Here is a 19,941-nt window from a genome sequence, read left to right on the forward strand (position 1 = left end):
ATCAAAACCACAATGAAGTATCACCTCACACCTGTTAGAATGGCCATCATCAAAAAGACAAACAGTAAGTCCTGGAGAGGATGTGGGGAAAAGGAAACCCTTGAACTCTGTTGATGGGAATGTAAATTGGTGCAGTCACTATGGAAAACAGTAAAGAGGTTCCTCAAAAAATTAAAAATAGAACTACTATAGGATCCAGCAATTCTCCTTCTGGGTATATAGCTGAAAGAAATGAAATCACTATCTCAAAGAGGTATCTGCACCCCCATATTTACTGCAGTATTATTCACAATAGTCAAGACATGGAAACAATCTCAGTGTCTGTTGATGGAGGAATGGATAAAGAAATGTGATGTACATATACAGTGGAATGTTACTCAGCCATAAAAAGAAGGAAATCCTGCCATTTGCAACAGCATAGATGAACCTGGAGGACATTATGCTAAGTAAAATAAACCAAAGAGAAATACTGTCTGATCTCACTTGTAAGTGGAATCTTACAACAACAACAAAAAAATGAACTCATAAAAACAGAGAGTAGGGCTTCCCTGGTGGCGCAGTGGTTGAGAATCTGCCTGCCAATGCAGGGGACACAGGTTCGAGCCCTGGTCTGGGAAGATCCCACATGCCGCAGAGCAACTAGGCCCGTGAGCCACAACTACTGAGCCTGCGTGTCTGCAGCTTGTGCTCCACAACAAGAGAGGCCGCAACAGTGAGAGGCCCGCGCACCGCGATGAAGAGTGGCCCCCGCTCGCCGCAACTAGAGAGAGCCCTCGCACAGAAACGAAGCCCCAACACAGCCAAAAATAAATATAAATAAATAAATATTTTTTTAAAAAAAACAGAGAGTAGAACAGTGGGTACCAGGGTCTGGGAGAGTGGGGGAAATGGGGAGATGCTGGTTAAAGGGTTAAAAGTTGCCATTATGGAGGATGAATAAGTCTAGACATCTCATGTACAGCAATGATGACTATAGTTAATAATACTGTGTTGAATACCTGAAATACGTTACGAAAGTAGATTTCAAGTGATCTCATCACACACAAAAAAATGTATGGGAGATAATGTGTTAGTTTGACAGTAGTACTCATTTCACTATGTATATCAAATCATGTTGAACACCATAAATATATACAAATTTTATTTTAAAATACATTTTAAAAAGTTAGAAAGCAAATGGTCTGTAATAGTCCTGATCTTCCTCCAAAATCCCCCTTCCCAGCAGCCCTCCAACCTCTACTGTGACTCTCCCATTTGCCATCCTTTTCCAGCCACACTGAGTTCTTTACTCTTCTTCAAATACACCAGACACACTTTTGCATGGGGCATTTTAACTTGTCAATTCTCCTTAAAATGTTCTTCTGCTGGAACCCAGACGGGTAGTTACTTCTCCGTCAGTTCTTTGCCTTCAAATGTCATCTTTTCGGTGAGTAATTCCCTGATTGTCCTATTTAAGATTAAAATTGCAATACCCACCTTTCCAACTAGCTCTTTATTCCCCCTTCTCTGGTTTAGTTTTCCCCATAGAACTTATTACTCTGACAACTACATATATAATATTTATTCACTTAGTGCATCTCCCCTCTGTAGAACCTAAAACACATGATATCAGGGACCTTTGTCTGATTTGTTCACCACTGCATCTCCAATACCTAACACAATTCCAGGCCTAGAGTAGACGCTCAGAAAATAATAGTTTGATGAATGAATCAATGAATGAATGAATTCTGCTAATAATCCTAGAGGAAAATTAGAATAGATTTTGTCCCCTTCATTGAAAATTTCCAAGGCACAGAAAAGCCAAATGATTTACCAAAGGCCTTAAATCTGTTCCAAAGATACTACTGCTCTAGAGAAGACACCACAGTCTGTCCCTGTCTGAGAGTCACAAATTATCTTGCTTTCACACCAACCCAAGGCCATTTCTTCATAATACGTTCCTGGGACCCAATTCTAAGAAGAATGGAAAAGAATATACAAGCCACCTGCATTCTAGGGAGTCTGCAGTATTCAGCTATTAAACATTTAGAGGATAAGCAAAATAGGTAATCGAGTGCTAAATTATCTAAGTGTTACAGACTCTACTGGTGGAGAAAGAAGTTTGTCTTCATTTAAGAGATTGCTTTAGTGGAGAGAGAAGTGGGAGAGCAATGTGAAGCGATAGCATGGCTTCAACATCATCAAAAACCCAATTACTAAGCACCTGGTTGTACCTGCTGCTAGGATAGGCATGGCCCTGCCCTATGGAATGTTTCTGACCTTCCTAATGGAATGTTTTGTTTGGAATATACACTTCTGTTTCTTCATTTTCCTTGACTCTCTGTGTTGGTTTCTATGCATTAGATTAAACAGCCAGCCACCTCTCCAGTCTGGAAGGAGCGTCTCGTATAGGAGATGGACCTTATTGTTTGTCTAACAAACGTTTCTACAAATTGCACTGTGTCTGAAAACTCCAAGTCTTTTGTATTATGGATTAAATGGGAAAGGCCCACCTTCACAAAACACAACTGCAAGTATTGATCATGCTTCCTACAGAGAGAGACTCACAAACCAGGAGCTGGAAGAGACCATAAGACAAAGCCTTCTGATGGCCCCCAGGTGACAGGTGAATGGGGGGACCCAGCAGGTAAACCTCACAATTGCTTCTCTCCACTGTGGTTTCGCACAGGCTTCAGGAGAAGCTCCAGCGTGGCCCATGATGCTCCCCGCAGCTCACCTCGCCCACCTCTCTGACCCCATTCCCACCTCCTCCCACCCACGCAGGATGAACCCCCAGCAGTTCCCAGACCACGCTGAGGGTCCTCAGGGCTCTGCGCCTTTGCACCTGTGGCTCTCTGCCCAAACTTTTCTTCTTTTCCTGCCTATAGTTGGCTACCTGGTGCTCCCCCTTGTGGCTCTGCAGGGGACTGCTCTGTGGGGAGTCTTCCCTAAGCCATGAGTCTGACATGGGTGCCCCTACGCTGTGCTCCCAAAGTCATCATGGTCCCCTGGGCGTTGCTCTGTGTTTATTACAGGTTAACCAGTGTAACCCCACTATTCTAAAGAGCCCCGAATGCAGGGGGTGGGTCTTCCAGCAGTACCCTTGGTAACTAGGGTGCCCCAAGTGGGGCCCAGCAAGAACTCAAGTGGTGACGATTGATAAACAACTAAAATTCAGAATGGGGTATCAGAACCCAATCTATGGAAAAGCACATCATTTTGTACTGCTGGGATTTATCATGTGCATTAAGTAAAAGTAATGTAAAGAAAATGTAAAATGAAATGGAAGAAAACGTAAACTATCTTCCTGCGAATGAGTTCCTTACATAACTTTTCCCTCCTGAAATTCTTCACAACTTTGGGCATAGATATAACATGACTACATAAAGCTTCCATTTGCAAAACGGAACCTGTTTTCTTCTCTTCAAGCTCTTCTCAATTCAAAAGCCCAGAGAGATAACTTCCCAGTTGTACTAACTTAGCCCCTTCCGTCATTCTGTTCCTTTCCCCAAAGCCTAGTCCAGCTCACTTTTTTTTTTTTTTTTTTTTTTTTTGCGGTACTAGGGCCTCTCACTGTTGTGGCCTCTCCCGTTGCGGAGCACAGGCTCCGGACGTGCAGGCTCCGCGGCCATGGCTCACGGGCCCAGCCGCTCCGCGGCATGTGGGATCTTCCCGGACCGGGACACGAACCCGTGTCCCCTGCATCGGCAGGCGGACTCTCAACCACTGTGCCACCAGGGAAGCCCTCCAGATCACTTTTGAGAACTCAGTTCATCAAGCCAGCCACTTTTCCATAAAATCCCAGAAGTTAGTTGTACTTGCCAAACCAGATTTCTACATTCCAGAGACTGAAACAGTTCTTCCAAAGCTAAATTCTAGCAGTCTCCTTTAACCAAGTCTAGGAATAAATGTCTCCTGACTTAGAAGGTTTCTTAAGAAAACCTTTTCTAATCAAAACAAACAATTTTATTAATCAGAAATTCTCTGAAACTCCTCTCTCCAGTACACATACATTTCAATAACAATCTTACAAAGAACCAGAATATAGTTTGAAAAGCTATTAACTCTTAGATTTCAGGCATTTTAAAGGCTTCTCTAATCTCTCACTTTTCTTTTCAAAGCTCCTAATGTTAGTAATTATTCTTCTCTAAGACTTTCACTCAAGATCTTTGCAATACTTAATAAAAATTATAATCATTAACCTTAAGACATAGGTAAGTGGGTGGTAAGTATTATTAACTGGTAAGAATCACGAGCTTCTAAATTTAACTAATGTCTAGTTGAAGGAAAATGGTAAGACTTGTCATAATATGGAAAACACTGCTCATTTATAATTAAATTTGACGAAGTTTTAGGAATGCGTTTTAACTAACTTTTGAATTGGATTTTTATTCTGCTTGCTATTAAAAGTCAACCTAAGAAGAAAAAAAGGATGGGGTTTGTCAAGAACCAACATGAAAACACTACCAATGGGCAAAGCTTGAACAATTTGAGCAATAAAATCGTGACTATAGTGTTGGATTATAACCTAAAGAAATTAATATCTATGAGCCCATATGGATATAAATAAATGATTGAATAAAAAGTAAATTTGGGAGATAAGACAAAATATTCCTTAGAGAAGAATTCCAAGTAACACATGTGAAGGAACAAGGGGAGCAGAAAACCAGCATTGGAACACCACAGTATATGCTACAGGCAAGGTCCAAAGCTGAATGCTAAAATTAGCGGACAAATCTTTAAGGAGAAACAGGACATGTGCAGAGTCTCAAAGTATCTCCCCCAAAATAATTAATAATTACTCCCTCTTGATTTGAAGTATAACTGACCTACAACATTTTGTTAATTCCAGGTGCACAGCATAGTGACTTGATATTTCTATACATTTCAAAATGATCACGAGTCTAGTTACCATCTGTCACCATACAAAGATGCTACATTATTACTGACTATATTCTCCACAATGTACATTTCATCCCTGCGACTCCTTTTTTTGTAACTGGAAGTTTGTACTTCTTAATCTCCTTCAGCGATTTCACTCTTCCCCCCAGCCCCTCCCCTCTGGCAAACAGCTGTTTATGTCTATGACTCTGTTTCTGTTTTGTAATGCTTGTTCCTTTGTTTTGTTTTTTAGATTCCACATGTAAGTGAAATCATACAGTATTTGTCTTTCTTTGTATGACTTATTTCATTAAGCATAATACCCTCTAAGTCCATCCATGTTGTCACAAATGGCAAGATTTTCATTCTTTTTTATGGCTGAATAATATTTCATTATATACATAATATATAATGCTTATATATAAAAGTGCACGCACACATACACACACACACACATATATTAAAAATGCTTTTAACGAATTCCAGGGACTTCCCTGGTGGCACAGTGGTTAAGAATCCGCCTGCCAATGCACGGGACATGGGTTCGAGCCCTGGTCCGGGACAATCCCACACGACACAGAGCAACTAAGCCCATGCGCTACAACTACGGAGCCTGCGCCCTAGAGCCCACAAGCCACAACTATTCAGCCCATGTGTTACAACTACTGAAGCCCGCTCGCCTAGAGCCTGTGCTCCGCAACAGGAGAAGCCACCGCAATGAGAAGCCCGTGCAACAAAGAGTAGCTCCCACTGGCCACAACTAGAGAACGTCCGAGCACAGCAATGAAGACCCAACGCAGCCAAAAATAAATAAATAAATATTTTTAAAAAATGGCTAAGATAGTAAATTAAAAAAAAAAATTCCAGAAATTTCTTGATACTCTTTCCTCCAGGAGGTTGAGGTTAATTCCCCTCTCCTTTGAGTGTGGTCTAAACTTATGATTCACTTATAAGGAACAGAGGATGGAAACAGTAAACAAGAAACTTTAGAGTGGAGAAACCTGACAGACGCCCCTATCCAAGTGATTGTGGTTAATATCACCAATAACAAGTTATGTTGAAATCATGAGATATTATGATATGACGTGATGAGAGGGGCACTTCACCTCTGTGGTGAAAAACAAAGAAAGACTGAGAAGAATGCCAGGAAGAGGAGGCTCAGGAGACAGGATGACTAAATGCAACAGAATGCAATGCAATCTTGGGTTAGATCCCGGAACAGAAAAAGGATAGTAATAGAAAAACTAATGGAACCCAATGAGAGGCTGCAGTTTAGTTTATAGCATTGTACCAAAGTTCAATTTCTCAGTTTTGACAAATGTGCTATGTTTTGTAAGATGTTATTTAACATTAGGGGAAGCTGGTCAGACATAGAAAGACAAAGAAGGACAAATATCATATGATATTGCTTATATGTGGAATCTAAAAAAAAATGGTACAAATGAACCTATTTACAAAACAGAAATAGAGTCACAGACGTAGAAAACAAACTTATGGATACCACGGGGGAAGAAGAGAGAGGGATAAATTGGGAAATTGGGGTTCACATATACACAGGACTATATATAAAATAGATAACTAATAAGAACCTGCTGTATAGCACAGGGAACTCTACTCAATACTCTGTAATGACCTATATGGGAACAGAATCTAAAAACGAGTGGATATACATGTATACGTAGAACTGATTCACTTTGCTGTACAGCAGAAACTAACACAACATTGTAAATCAACTATACTCCAATAAAAATTAATGTTTTAAAAAATGAAGGCATATAGGAACTCTCTGTACCATCCTTATACTCCTCTGTAAATCTAAAGTTATTTCAAAATTAAAAGTTTTCAAAAAGTGAATCTCTAATGGGATAAACTGCTGATGTTTCACCTAAATTCCATTATGGACACGTGGATATGGGACAGGAGTAGGTGTATCGTAATCATTTCTCAGTGACTCTAATCTTCAGCTTTATTGTCCAGATCAATCGGATGTCCCTCTAGAGGGGTGGGAGAGGGAGGGTGGGAGAGGGAGGGTGGGAGGTAGGCTCAAGAGGGAGGGGCTATGGGGATATATGTATACATATAGCTGATTCACTTGGTTGTACAGCAGAAACGAACACAACATTGTAAAGCAATTATACTCCAGTAAAGATATTTAAAAATATATATATGATGTCCCTATGATAGTTGTATGGACCAAATATATAAAATAATGCTTTTCTTCTTGTGAAAAATTTTGGTTTTTCATAGTAATCTATTTATACATTTTTATTTTTATACTGATATATTATATCTATACATCACAATGTGTGACTTATTTGAAAGTGCTCTTTTGAAAAATAATGAAGAAATCCAGGTAAAGAGGGATACAAATGTTTTAATTGTTGAAATACACTGGTAAATTGAGTGATTTACATTTCAGTACTAAGTGGATACACATGATCACTATCAAATATCCAACTAACATCAGTGACAAGTCCTTGAAAACAGTGTAGAATTAACATGATGAGATGCTCTGATCACACACAGGTAGAATGGGAGACTCAATGGCTATGAAGTATTTGTAGTTACCTAAGCCTTTGACTAAAGAAAATAGGAAATTAATCAAAATGTACATACGGCATGCAAACCTCAACAGTTTAAGTACTGCCATGTAGTACACTGTCCTCAATAAAGAAACTCCTCTGATATTTAAATAAAGCTGAAAACCAAATAGTAAAAAAGGAAAGAGATAACAGTAAGAATCAATTTTACAGCTAAAAATTAACATGAAGTAGAAATAGTGAAAGATAACAGACAAATATATTACTTTGGGTAATTCATCGATAGTGCCTTATTATTGTAAGTTATAAATAGATGAAGGATTTTGTTATATAAAAACTATCAAAAATGTATCAGTGAAAAGACATGATCTTCATGAGCTGTGGGGATGGCCAGGGTGAGAATGCAGCTGGGACACAGCAGCCAGCTGGGCAAGAACCCTTTGTAAGCTTGTCTTCCGCAGGTGGATCAAATATAGTTCCATATACATGTGTTGTTTAACCAATTCCTTTCTAGTACCACAACATTCAATATGTACCATGGTTTTAACTATAAACTAAGAATTTGGGGCGGTGGGGGGGCGACTGCTTAGAATTTCCTTGGAAATGTCTGTGCACGTTACAAAATCCCACAAAGCAAAAATTCCATCCAGATCTTGATGAGCAGGCTATGAAGGCAAGAAACAAAAAAGGGAAAAGAGTTAGCAAGTGCGAAAAGGCACCACTTAGATAAAAACATATCAGCGTTAAGCCGGCAAATTATTTACTGATTTTCTTTTCAGTAAAACACATGTTCAACATCTGTCCGGTACTGATTTGAGACTGAATATGTGGCCAGCACAGTGTGAAGCACTGATGACACTTATATGAAGAGACCAAGTCAGGTGGAGAGAGAGACTTCTAAACTTATAACCAAAATACAACAGGGGGATGCCTGAACCAAGCTGCACGGCAACCTCACAGAGATACCAACTGCTCAGCCACAGTCTATCCCTTCCTTGTTTGGTCAGACCCTCTTGGGAAGAGGGGCGAGCCATCCACTTCACCTCGAGCTCCCCCAGGGGATCTGATGCAGCGAGCCCATCCACTGGCATTCGAGAAGCACCACTGTGCTGGCAGCACTCCGTATACCTAAATGGGCATAACTTTCACCCTGGGGTCATCTAGGGAAGAAACTACACATTTGTATCGTGATATAAGTAACTTTGATTCTGAAATCATTCCTCAATTTGCTTCAAAAAGCAACCAAATCAGGGATTCCCTGGTGGCGCAGTGGTTGAGAGTCCGCCTGCCGATGCAGCGGACATGGGTTCGTGCCCCGGTCCGGGAGGATCCCACATGCCACGGAGTGGCTGGGCCCGTGAGCCATGGCCGCTGAGCCTGCGCGTCCAGAGCCTGTGCTCCGCAATGGGAGAGGCCACAACAGTGAGAGGCCCGCGTACCACAAAAAAAAAAAAAACAAAAAAAAAAACTTACCAAATCAACTTTGAAGTTGGGTCACTGAGTGAGTTCCATGGCTTTATTTCTAGAGAGGTTTTATATGTTAGGTCAAAAAAAAAAAGTGTCTCCAATCTTTTCCATAAAATGTCTCTTCTCATCAGGGTTTCTGCCCAATAATTTAAGCTCAGATGCCATGCATCCAGATGCCTCACAGATAAGTACCACAATGGGCACTTAGCAATTGAGTAAATGGACAGCCTATCAACTTAGAAAACTTTTCAGATAATTCAAAAGAGGCAAATGGATTGTTTAGCAATAGAGGTAAAGAATGGCGGGAATTGAGAGAGAGGGATGGCAATAAAATAGTTTTTATTTTTATATTGATAGCCACGAGCAGTAGGGAAATATTCTACCTAGCTGTCTAATGTTATGTGGACTGACTAACCAGCAATAGTGCTCAACTGTTATCAGGAAATTTTAGATCCATATACAAAGCTGGACAATCATCTTGTGTAACTCTGTCATGTAAAAACTGAAACTGGGTGAAGCTGGGGGAAGGTAAGGGATTCATCTAAGGTCCTGTGTTAACAGCAGAGCTACCGAGTCTCCAGATATCTATCTACACAGCACTTCTTCCCACGCTATTCAGATGCTTTTTGAAATACACCCTGTTTTCAGGAGGGTAAACACTAATATATGTTTACTTTCAACTAGATTATCTTTTCTATTTGATGCAAATAGTAAAACTACTGCTGCATCAGGGAAAACTAGCAGGGAACTTAGAAATCTACATGAGAGTTAGAACTCTGTTAAAAATACTAGAAATAGAAAATCTCCAGCAAGTTCCTAAAGAGAAGCTCAACACCCTAACGCGGTTATGGGCACTAGGGAATAATGCTCCATAATGCTGCAACCTTGATGAGAGGGTCTTTGAAAAAGCAGTTGCCCAATATTGTTGTATTTCTTGTCCAGAAGAAACCAGTTACAGCTTCCATGTCCCTTTTCTCCAGTAGGGAAGCTTATTTGTCTCCACCTGTGAGCTTATTCTGCAACCCATCCCATCCCAGACACCAGCATCAGTACTGGCCCTCAGCCAGAAGCTGGTTCAATATCAGATCAGTCTTGCTTCTGATCTACCAATGGCTGGATTCTGGTTACAAAAAAGGATGATGGTACAGTGATGATGATATTGATGGTGATGATGACAATGACAATTATAGCAGAAGCTACCATTTACTTCACATTTAATCCTAACACAAACCCTTCAATAAGCATCAGGCGAAGGAACTTGCCCGGCTAGAAAGTGAAAGAGCCTGAATTCAAATCCAGGGTTGTTTGACACCCAAAAGAGAATGGGCTATCTCAGGAGACAGAGCATTCCTGATCACTGGATGTTCAAAAGAAGTGGGATGTCATTCAGCAAGACTGAAAGACAGTGGGGATCTAAGCATTGCATGCATTTTGGTCCAGGTAAACAGAAACTCTTCTCCTCAATGGAAATGCTGCTCAGTAGCTTCTAGAGACTAGTACCCAGACAGTAGTTAATAAATGAAAGCTATTTTTCTTCTGTCCTTGTTCTTGTTTGTCTTATAATTCTAACTCCAAGCTCTTCACCAGGTCCACAGTGCTTCATCTTTTAAACTTGGTCTATGATTTTACTATTCCTTCCTGAAAAACTGCATCTTTGCACACTGACAATTGCCTATCTCTACTGGAGTTTTGGTACTGGTACATCTTCTCTCTGTATATCAACTACTCCTGACTATTGCCAAACATTTAATATTGATCCTAATCTAATTCCCAACCTCTCTAGTCTCTCCTTGTCTGTCACTTCCAAGGTCCTAGCCCCTCAAAGATTTTGTCAATGAAGAGTGAAACCCTGGTAGTATAGGCAAACAGCTTGTTCTTATTAAATGAATTAAGTTACATTTGAAAAAATATTAATGAAAAAAAAGTAACTGCAAAGAAAATTGATCTAGTCATTAAAGACCTCTTTACAATAAAATATATTGGGTTCCACAGATTTAACCACAAGATGAGACCCCTCCTCATACTCAAGCTCGAGATTTCTTAGAAATATAGAGCATTAATATCTACAGTTCATTCATCCAGGCTAAATATATAGAATTATTTAGAAAAATATACAGTACCTCTTGATTATTGTCATGATATTACTTTCTTCTAATCTTAAAAAAAGAGAAAATTAAGAAATGTTCAGTTATAAAGAATATATTCCAGTTTCCTACAAAACTACAAATAGTTGTGACATATATGTATTTGAGTCTAAATCATCGAGTAGAGAAAAAACAATGAGGAACAAATAACCATAGTACATTAAGAAATAATAAAGGCTTGTGTACAAATTAAATCAAATATTACATATATGTAATTTTATGTGTACATATTAATAGTTCTTTAAAACCATATTATCAGACAACTGTACAGTGATTAGTAAATCAGCATTCTTCACCACGAGCCACACTTAAAAATTTACTTAAGGGACTTCCCTGGTGGCGGAGTGGTTAGGAATCCGCCTGCCAATGCAGGGGACACAGGTTCAAGCCCTGGTTCAGGAAGATCCCACATGCCACGGAGCAACCAAGCCCGTGCGCCACAACTACTGAGCCTGTGCTCTAGAACCCAAGGGCTACAACTACTGAGCCCATGTGCCACAACTACTGAAGCCCATGCACCTAGAGCCCGTGCTCCGCAACAAGAGAAGCCACAGCAACGAGAAGCCCGGGCACTGCAATGAAGAGTAGCCCCTGCTCGCCGCAACTAGAGAAGGCCCGTGCACAGCAAAGAGGACCCAACACAGCCAAAAATAAATAATATAAATTTAAAAAAATTATTTTAAAAAAATTTACTTAAGCAAGAAGCTATCTACAAGGCTGCAATCGTACCTCTTATCAAAAGAACTTCATTAGCCCTGCAATTACTAACTACTAAAACTCAGAAAAAGGAGCCTCCACTTCATTTCATTATACAAAAGACAGTTAATTTTCTTCTAATCACCAGACTACTTATCAGTCACATTTATAATATATTATAGGAATGTACCTTTATGTTCTACAAAAACTCCATAAACTTACTGAAATGTTTGCTTTCATTTTCACACTGATCATCGCTGAAATTAACAAGAAATTTAAAATATCCACGGAGCATAACGACAAACAGAAGCTACATTTTGCTCTGGAATTACTCTCATCATGTGGGTGGCAATTTCAACAAATGATTACAATGAGCAGATACGGATTTTTAGGGTTTTATTTTTAAGGCCGCACCGAGCAGCATGCGGAATCTTAGTTCCCCGACCAGGGGTCAAACCTACGCCCCCTGCAGTGGAAGCACAGGGTCTTAACCACTGGACTGCCAGGGAAGTCCCAGCTATGGCTCTTATACACAGTTCACTGTAAGTCAGAAATATGTAGGGTGAGTCAGGCAAGCTGAAATATACATTTCATACGTTTTTCACAAAACAAAAAAAAATAAACATGTAGAGAGAGTAAACATCACATGGTTTTACTTACTTTTTCGCACAGTCTTTGTTTGATTGGACACCATATTGACAGCTTCAGATGGTAGACCAACATACACCCCTCCATAGTTTCTTGATGAAAAGAAGCAGAGAGAGAAAAATCAGACCAAACTACATGGTTACTAAACATTTGCAGAAAATGATGAGAGCATGGGGCCCTTCAAACAATTATAGAATTATTAAAATAACTCATGACTTTTCAAAAGTAGAATTCAGAATATTATTGCCCTTGGAGAGATCATTGTTTTTCTATGTTAAAAAAAAGAAGCTATATATAAAAAAAGGAAAGCTGTGTAGTAGAATTTTTAGATATTTTACTTGCAATGAGAAAGAAGAGAAGTTAGGATTTTTACAATTGTAGAGTAATAAACATCAGTAGCGTGACATGTTCAGTTAATCAGTCAACATTTATCAAGAATTCAGAGTGGTCAATGTGGTATGAGGTGCTATGGACACACAAAAACACTTTACCTGTAGGTAGGTATAAAGTGAGGAGGAAGAGAGAGAGATAAGGAGTAATGAGAGTGGAGTTCTGCTAATCAGAGGATGGAAGGACAGAGAAGGCGGAAGGAAGGAAGAGATATCATCCAATTTTAGAGAACAGCACATCCAAAGGCCACAAGATGGAAACTAGCACAAGCCGTGTGCACAGGACAAACCAAGCTTGTTTGGAAGACGCAAAGATTATGGTCCCTGGGCAAGATATTTATCACACTGCATGCTCCTACCTGTATTCTCTGTGCCAAAAGTTTTCCTGGTGGAATCTGTATTACTGGCAATGTGCTACAGTGGTCGATTAAATGCATGAGTTAAATTAATTCATGTTAAATTAAATCCATGAGGTGGGACCAAAATTATTCAAATTAAAGGTAGCTTCAACACCAAACATACCTCCTCTTGTCATCTTCTGTTATTGATTCTTCTGTTCTAAAAGGTCAAAAACGTTTGCTATGAGCTGTTTGGTTACACAGTCAGAGACTTCATTTTTGGCTCTGAGAAAAGAGGGACTGACGAGTTAAAGCCAATTTTGTTTATTTCAAGTTCTTCCATCGAGTATTTCTGTAACACAGGATTCTCTTCACCTCAATCATTTATACACTAAGAAATTGGCAGTTTTCTACTTACCAAAAAGCTCAAATCCATCAAATGCCGATAAGTCCAATTGCTGAACAAGATCAAACACTGAGGTAACCATAATGGAAAAGAATATAAAGAAAAGAATGTCCATGTGTGCATAACTGAGTCACTTTGCTGTACAGCAGAGATAGGCACAAGACTGTAAATCAACTATACTTCAATTAAAAAAATTTTAATTGAAAAACCAGAAAACACTAATTCGAGGGACAAAAACAAAAAACCTGAGGGCAGCCAATACTGGAGAGAGCACATAAATTGGGTGTCAGGAAGCCTGGGTTCTTGTCTGGCTGTGCCACCCGCTCCCTGTGTGACAGGCTGTGGGCAAGTTGCCAGCCTGTATCTCATCTGTAAAATAACGGGGTCGACCAGATGACGCCCAAGGTCCCTTCTAGTCCTAACACACTATGAGTTTGTGTCTCTTATGCCAGTTCAGCAGTACAGTTCTAGGTATGAAAGATTTCCTTAGTGCAAAAAGAGTTAAAGTCAATTTAACTTTCTTTTATCTAAAAAAAACAGCCATTTTATACATGATCTACTGCAAAGAGGGAAATGTTCAAAGGAAATTTCTAGAGGGAATCACTACTTTAAAATGCACAGTGTCTTTCCTTGAATAAGAGGAATCCATATTCTACTAGAATTCATTGGCGTATTTTTAGATCAGGAAGTTTACCTTGAAGTACTAGCTAGCATACATTAGTTATTTTTCTGAAAGAAAACAAAAAAAAAACAAGGTTCAAATGTATCTCGCTGAACTCAACTTGTAATTATAAGGGGCTTCAGTTAAGAAGAAAGCAGACTGAAAACATCTAAACAGCTTCACTGAATCTTTTAATTGCTGGGATTGTCATATCATGGTTTCACACATTTAAAAGCTGTGAATGTATATATGTACATGAGATTTTGCTTCATTGCAACAGCCCGTAAATCAGAAGTCTATAGAGAAAGGAAGTGGAGATTTGGAAATTATCTGTTAAACACTGGCCATGCACACAGAAAATACTCCAATAGAGGGCAAAAGCCACCCTTGCAATCTAATTTGTCCGAATTGAGCTCATAACCCACTTTTAACTATCAACTTCATTTATCTCTTGCTAAAGTTGGATCGTTTTTTAATTCAAAGGTGTCAAAGTCATACTGTATTAGAACTGGTGCTATGCTTATTGAAGTGGTATAACACTTTCAGGTGCTGTTTACCAGTTTTAATTAAAATGGATTTATAACCCGTTAGTACAGATACTAGGAAAAATGATGGTGACAAACTCGTTCAAGATTATCAGAACTGTTTACTCTGGTTCTGAATGGCCAACATTATAATGAAATTGTTTGTGAAGCTGAAACTGGCAGATTTGGACATATACAATGTCTCGTTTTTTCTCACAGATATTCTTTTCATATCCAATGACATATCTGTGTATTTTAAATCTTTCCCCTTTTGCCTAATCCATCTTAAGGATTTATTCAGTGTTTTAAAATATATTTAACTTCCCCTAATGTAAAAAAATAGTGAATTATTTTTAATCTATTATCTCTCATAAATTATTCAATGCCCTAAAACCCAACTGTTTTAGGTTTTGAGTAATGGCCTGGCTGTCCGAACACCTGGGCTGCCTCACCTGCGCACCACTTTAAATCACTGTACTTGTTTCCCCTCACAGAACATATTTTGAAAGATTTTGTTATCAACTGGCCTTACTATCTCACTTGCTGATAATTTTCTTAGACACACAAGTGCCAAAGGGAGCCTCTGATGTGCATGGGATTGTTCCCACAGAGTGTTTGTGTAATTCGAATCCAAGGCAAATAAATCTTATATTTTGCTAATGTAGAGCCTGTGCAGCCTTGTTGTAGGCACATGCAGACTTCCGTTCAGTTTCTAAAGTAATGAACATAGCCTGTGGTCCTTCTTCGATGCTGCCAATCCAGAGCATCGGGCTAGGAATTGCGCTCGGGCCAGATCACCCCCCACCATGGAGCCCTTGGATGAGCCACTGTTTTTCACGAGGAACTTGATTATTTTTCTTTTCTGGTCATGACAGCTTTAGTGGAAGGGCAGTGGCCATTGTGCAGCCTGCAGCTGTGATTGCTGACGGATCACAAGACTTGTTCCTAAAGCGGGGAAGGAAGTGGGGAGGAAGCACAGGACAGAAAGCCACACGGACTCCGCCTTGGCGAGAACAGCAGCCGCTGACAGAGTCTGGAGGACCCTCGATCACGGACATCATGGCCCTATTTTCTGCTGGTACTAAAGACAAAGAATGAGATGACTTCACCCTGGAGTCCTCCCTTAGGAAACAGAGACTGAAGATTGAGTTAGTCCATGCTGGAAACGACGAAGTGAAAAAGAGGCCGATTCACATCAGATGAGCTGGAAAAGGCCAGACCACACTGCTCGGGAGTTAATTGGTCCAAATATCTCCACAAACTCAGCCTACCCGTACACTTGCTGCTTTAGACAAGAAGCAAGTGGACATACCTCAACCAGGGGAAATCTCCTAGTGTAGCAATCCACTTCTAAATAATAGTTCTGAAGCACAGCGCAGGAGTCAATGCCCAGGTGCCTACAGGCAGAGGCACTGAAAATGGGAAGTGTGAATGAAGGGATTCAGGGACGAGAACACCCCTGAATCTACTATGAATAGGGAAGAAACCTTGAGAATAAGGCTTCTACCAAGGGAACCAAAACACGGGGTTATAGGAGGCAAGGGACCAGATACCATCAATCAAATCACCTAAAAACAAAAAGTGAAAGGTAACTTTCACCAGTTTCCCTCCCCGCTCCCCCCGCTCCGGTCCCAATGGCACCACCATGGAGGCTGATGTCAATAAGGGGAAGGAAAGCCAGCACAGATTACCAAGGGGTCGACAACTGGAAACAACTACGTGGCCTAGCAACACAAAATCTGCTCTGGCCAGGGAAACTGTGCTGGACCCACCCTCCCACGTTCTGCAACGCCGGGGCGAGGACTCTGAGAAACATCCTCCTTTGCCGCCCGGCTCCCTGCTAGGTTCTACCAAATGGGATGCTCAAGAGACATAAAATGCAAAAAGAGGGGAAAGGGCTGCTCCTTCTAGCTCTGCGTGCTGCTCCAGCCTACAGCACGCCAGCAGCTGGTTCCAGTTTCCAGGACAGGCCCTGTTAACACTCCTTTTCGGGTCACTACAGCGCAAGTGGGTGGGCAGTGGCTACTATGTGGCCTCCAGCTGTGGTTACTGCTGGATTACAACATTCAGCTGCGATTACACCAGCCTGGCAGTGCCCTCTCTCCAGAAGTCAGTGTCCCAGCCCCAGAGAAATGCTCCTCTTCCAGGTCCTAGATTCCAATAACCCCAACTTCCTTCCTTTGTCACTCCTGCCCTAGGAACAGTAGCCACTTCCTGTTATAACTCTCCCTACGACCTCAGCCTTCCCTTCTTACATCCTCAATCCTCCATGACCTGTTTAACCAATTCCTAATAGTAATTTCTCTCTGCTAAAATATTTAATGTGGTTTCCTTTACCCTGACTGGACACGAACTGACACATTACTTGGTAGCAAGAGTAGGGTTTATCTCCCAGCCCTGCATTGAACGTGTCTCACTAAAGCATTTAAAGTACCTGTTATTTCCTGTTTATCAGGCCCAATTACTATGTCATCAGTGTATTGGACCAGTATGACGTGCTGTGGGACATCAGTAACATCAAGATACTGCCGAATAGAGGATGAACGGCAACACTGTGATGGTATACTGTTGGCCTTGCCAGGTAAAAGCAAACTGCTTCTGTTATCCTCGCAAACCAGTTCAGAGGTAAAGTATTCGCCAAAGGTTGCAAAACAGGAGCTAGGGGCTATGTTGAGTGTTTTCAATAAAGATACCACACCTTGAACAGCAGCTGAAATTGGAATCACCATTTCATCAAGTTTACAAGAATCCAAAGTCACTCTCTAAAATAAATCTGCCTTCCACATGGGCCAAAGAGGCAAGTTAAAAGGAGACATGAGAAGCGTCTTCATTTTTTCAAGTCTTTGGTGAGGGCACCAATTTCTGTAACTCCACCAGGAATGCAGTATTCCTTTTTGTATATTATTCTGGTATAGAAGGGAAATTCCATAGGCTTCTACTTGACCCTTCCTACCAAGATAGCCCTTCCTTCACAGGTCAGAGAGCCAATGTGGGGATTCTTCCAGTTGCCAAATACATCTACTCTGATTATGAACTCACAAACTGAGGAAACAACCAGAGTATGGGATCTGCAGACTACCGGACTCACTGCAATTTTTAGGTTAGCCAAAATTCCATTTTTTACCTGACCACTATAAGCCCACACATGGACTGATCACCCATAATGGCATTTTGGGTCCTCAGGTGTTAACAGCAACTCAGAGCCAGTGCCTAGAAATCTCTAAAAGGTCCAGGTACTTCCTTTTGTTCTGCACACAGTTGCTCTAGTAAATGAACACAAATCCTTTGGGGAAGATGTGAAAAAATATCTACCGTACATTCATGTGGCCGTGTTTAAAATTCCCTCAAGGGAATGTGGCCTTAATTACTCTGAGTCTGACTGGGGTTTGAAAACTGGGTTAAGAGGCTATGGCTTTCCATTGTGATGACTCAGCTTTCTGGCTCACAGACCAGAAGTCTTCCTCTTATAAAATATACAGAGGGAGAAAATGAACCCTTAGGTGGCCATCCTTCTCATCTATCCCTAGGGAGATTGTGATCAACTAGCTCTCATCAAAATTCCTTCCAGGATGAAACATTCTGCCTCTTCATCCCTGCTGTCTGTTATGGCGAGTGTGCCCACCTTGTCTTAGGTGGTTCAGTTCTTGGCCTCTGCTTCTCTGGGATCCCGTCACACCCAAGGAAACAAAGAACCCATCTTAAGGGCAGCATCTCCCAACTGTCATAGCCATGTTATAGAGGACAGTCATCTTGGTACTCCCTTCACTATGTGTCTCTCAATTTGCTCAGTCTCCTAGGGAAGGGGGTCTCCTCCGCAGTGGGGAGCAGCTCACACTTGAGAAATTCACACCAGCTTTCCTATCTCTTCACGCCTTTGGATTCCTTCCTCTCCATCACACCAGAGAAGTTCTGACATACTCCTCCCCTGGTGAGAGCATAAGCTCCTTCAGTTTAGTTTCATCAACCAAGTTGACTAAACTGTTAAGAGTCCTAGCCATGCACCTAAATTAAATCTGGAATCTCTGTTAAATACAACAATATCAATAAATTCAGTCTCAGCATACGCTTGGTCTCACACCCTTAGAAGCCAATTCCATACATATTCCTGAGGATTCTGGTAGAAGAAAATGCACAAGCCTGCAATTACCTTGCAGTATAAGCTCTTTCTTCCCAGGTCAGACATTGTGCTTGTCCCGTGGGAGCATCCTGAGATCTGATTCTATTTGTGGGTCCCGTAGCAATAAGGGGTGGTTGCAGTAGGTCCTGAGGGGGACAACCACCCCCTAACAAGGCAATCACTCAGGCGAGGGGACCCAATTCCATGCCTCTTACCCAGCTGGTCTACCCCATTCTCAAAGGCCCTGCCAGGAAAATAGAAAGTTTCTGGCTGGCAAAGATGGGGAGAGAAAGTCAGCTCTTCATCATTAGCTTCACCTCAATTTTAATTTAGCCCAGTCTAGTGCTCTTGAGAGAGGAAATGGGAAATAGACGAGGCTACAACAGCTGTCTCTAATCTAACCAGGGACTAAATGGCCACAGACTACCCCCTGCAATGTGTAACTGAATCTAAAACAGCTAACAGAGAAAGCCCGGCCACTTAACACAGTCTTAATGCCTTAATATCACGGCAAATGCAACGAGATGAGAAGGTCACGGCCCCCCTCGATTTCTGGCGTCCCCAAATAAGTGAAGGGGGGGGTGGAGTGTAAAGAGGCAGGTAGGCTGGATTTTTCTATTCAGTGGTGTAAGCAACCACCCATTTGAATAATTTGGAGGATCTGGAAAGGCTAAGATTTAAATACAGTTTAATCTTACCTGTTGGCTTAAGTTACAAATTCAAGTTCTCTATTATCCATCACGTGTGCCTCAGTGTCAATGAAGGGAGAGGCACGTGAAAGAGGGGGCCGGGCCCCAGGGGAGGGGCTGGAACTAAGAGCTGGGGTTCGGGTATAAACCGGGTCCGTTTCACAGTTGTGCCCAGGACACATTTTAGAAGGAAGACTTACTTCTTGGGTCCAAAGAGTAAAGGAGCGAAGAGGTACTAAAAGACCTAGATTAAGTTTAGCAAGTAGTGTCTCCATTTTTTTTTTTTCCAGTACGCGGGCCTCTCACTGCTGTGGCCTCTCCCGTTGTGGAGCACAGGCTCCGGACTCGCAGGCTCAGCGGCCTTGGCTCACGGGCCCAGCCGCTCTGCGGCATGTGGGATCTTCCCAGACCGGGGCACGAACCCGCGTCCCCTGCATCGGCAGGCGGACTCTCAACCACTGC

General features: G+C 41.3%; 1 protein-coding gene across 1 annotated transcript in view; it reads right to left on the reverse strand.

Moving 5' to 3' along the window:
- Window positions 1-7,214: 7,214 nt before the first annotated feature.
- Window positions 7,215-19,941, reverse strand: part of C11H12orf75 (chromosome 11 C12orf75 homolog) — a 37,567-nt gene continuing 24,840 nt past the window's right edge. Inside the window, exons 3-6 of the mRNA XM_065888111.1 lie at window positions 13,267-13,302; window positions 12,368-12,447; window positions 10,988-11,023; window positions 7,215-8,065 (exon numbers count right to left, since the gene is read on the reverse strand). Of these exons, the coding sequence (XP_065744183.1) occupies window positions 11,019-11,023; window positions 12,368-12,447; window positions 13,267-13,302 (121 nt within the window). The 3' untranslated portion in view covers window positions 7,215-8,065; window positions 10,988-11,018. The remainder of the gene's footprint in view (window positions 8,066-10,987; window positions 11,024-12,367; window positions 12,448-13,266; window positions 13,303-19,941) is intronic.

The sequence above is a fragment of the Phocoena phocoena genome, chromosome 11, assembly GCF_963924675.1.
Source record: "Phocoena phocoena chromosome 11, mPhoPho1.1, whole genome shotgun sequence".
NCBI lineage: Eukaryota > Metazoa > Chordata > Mammalia > Artiodactyla > Phocoenidae > Phocoena > Phocoena phocoena.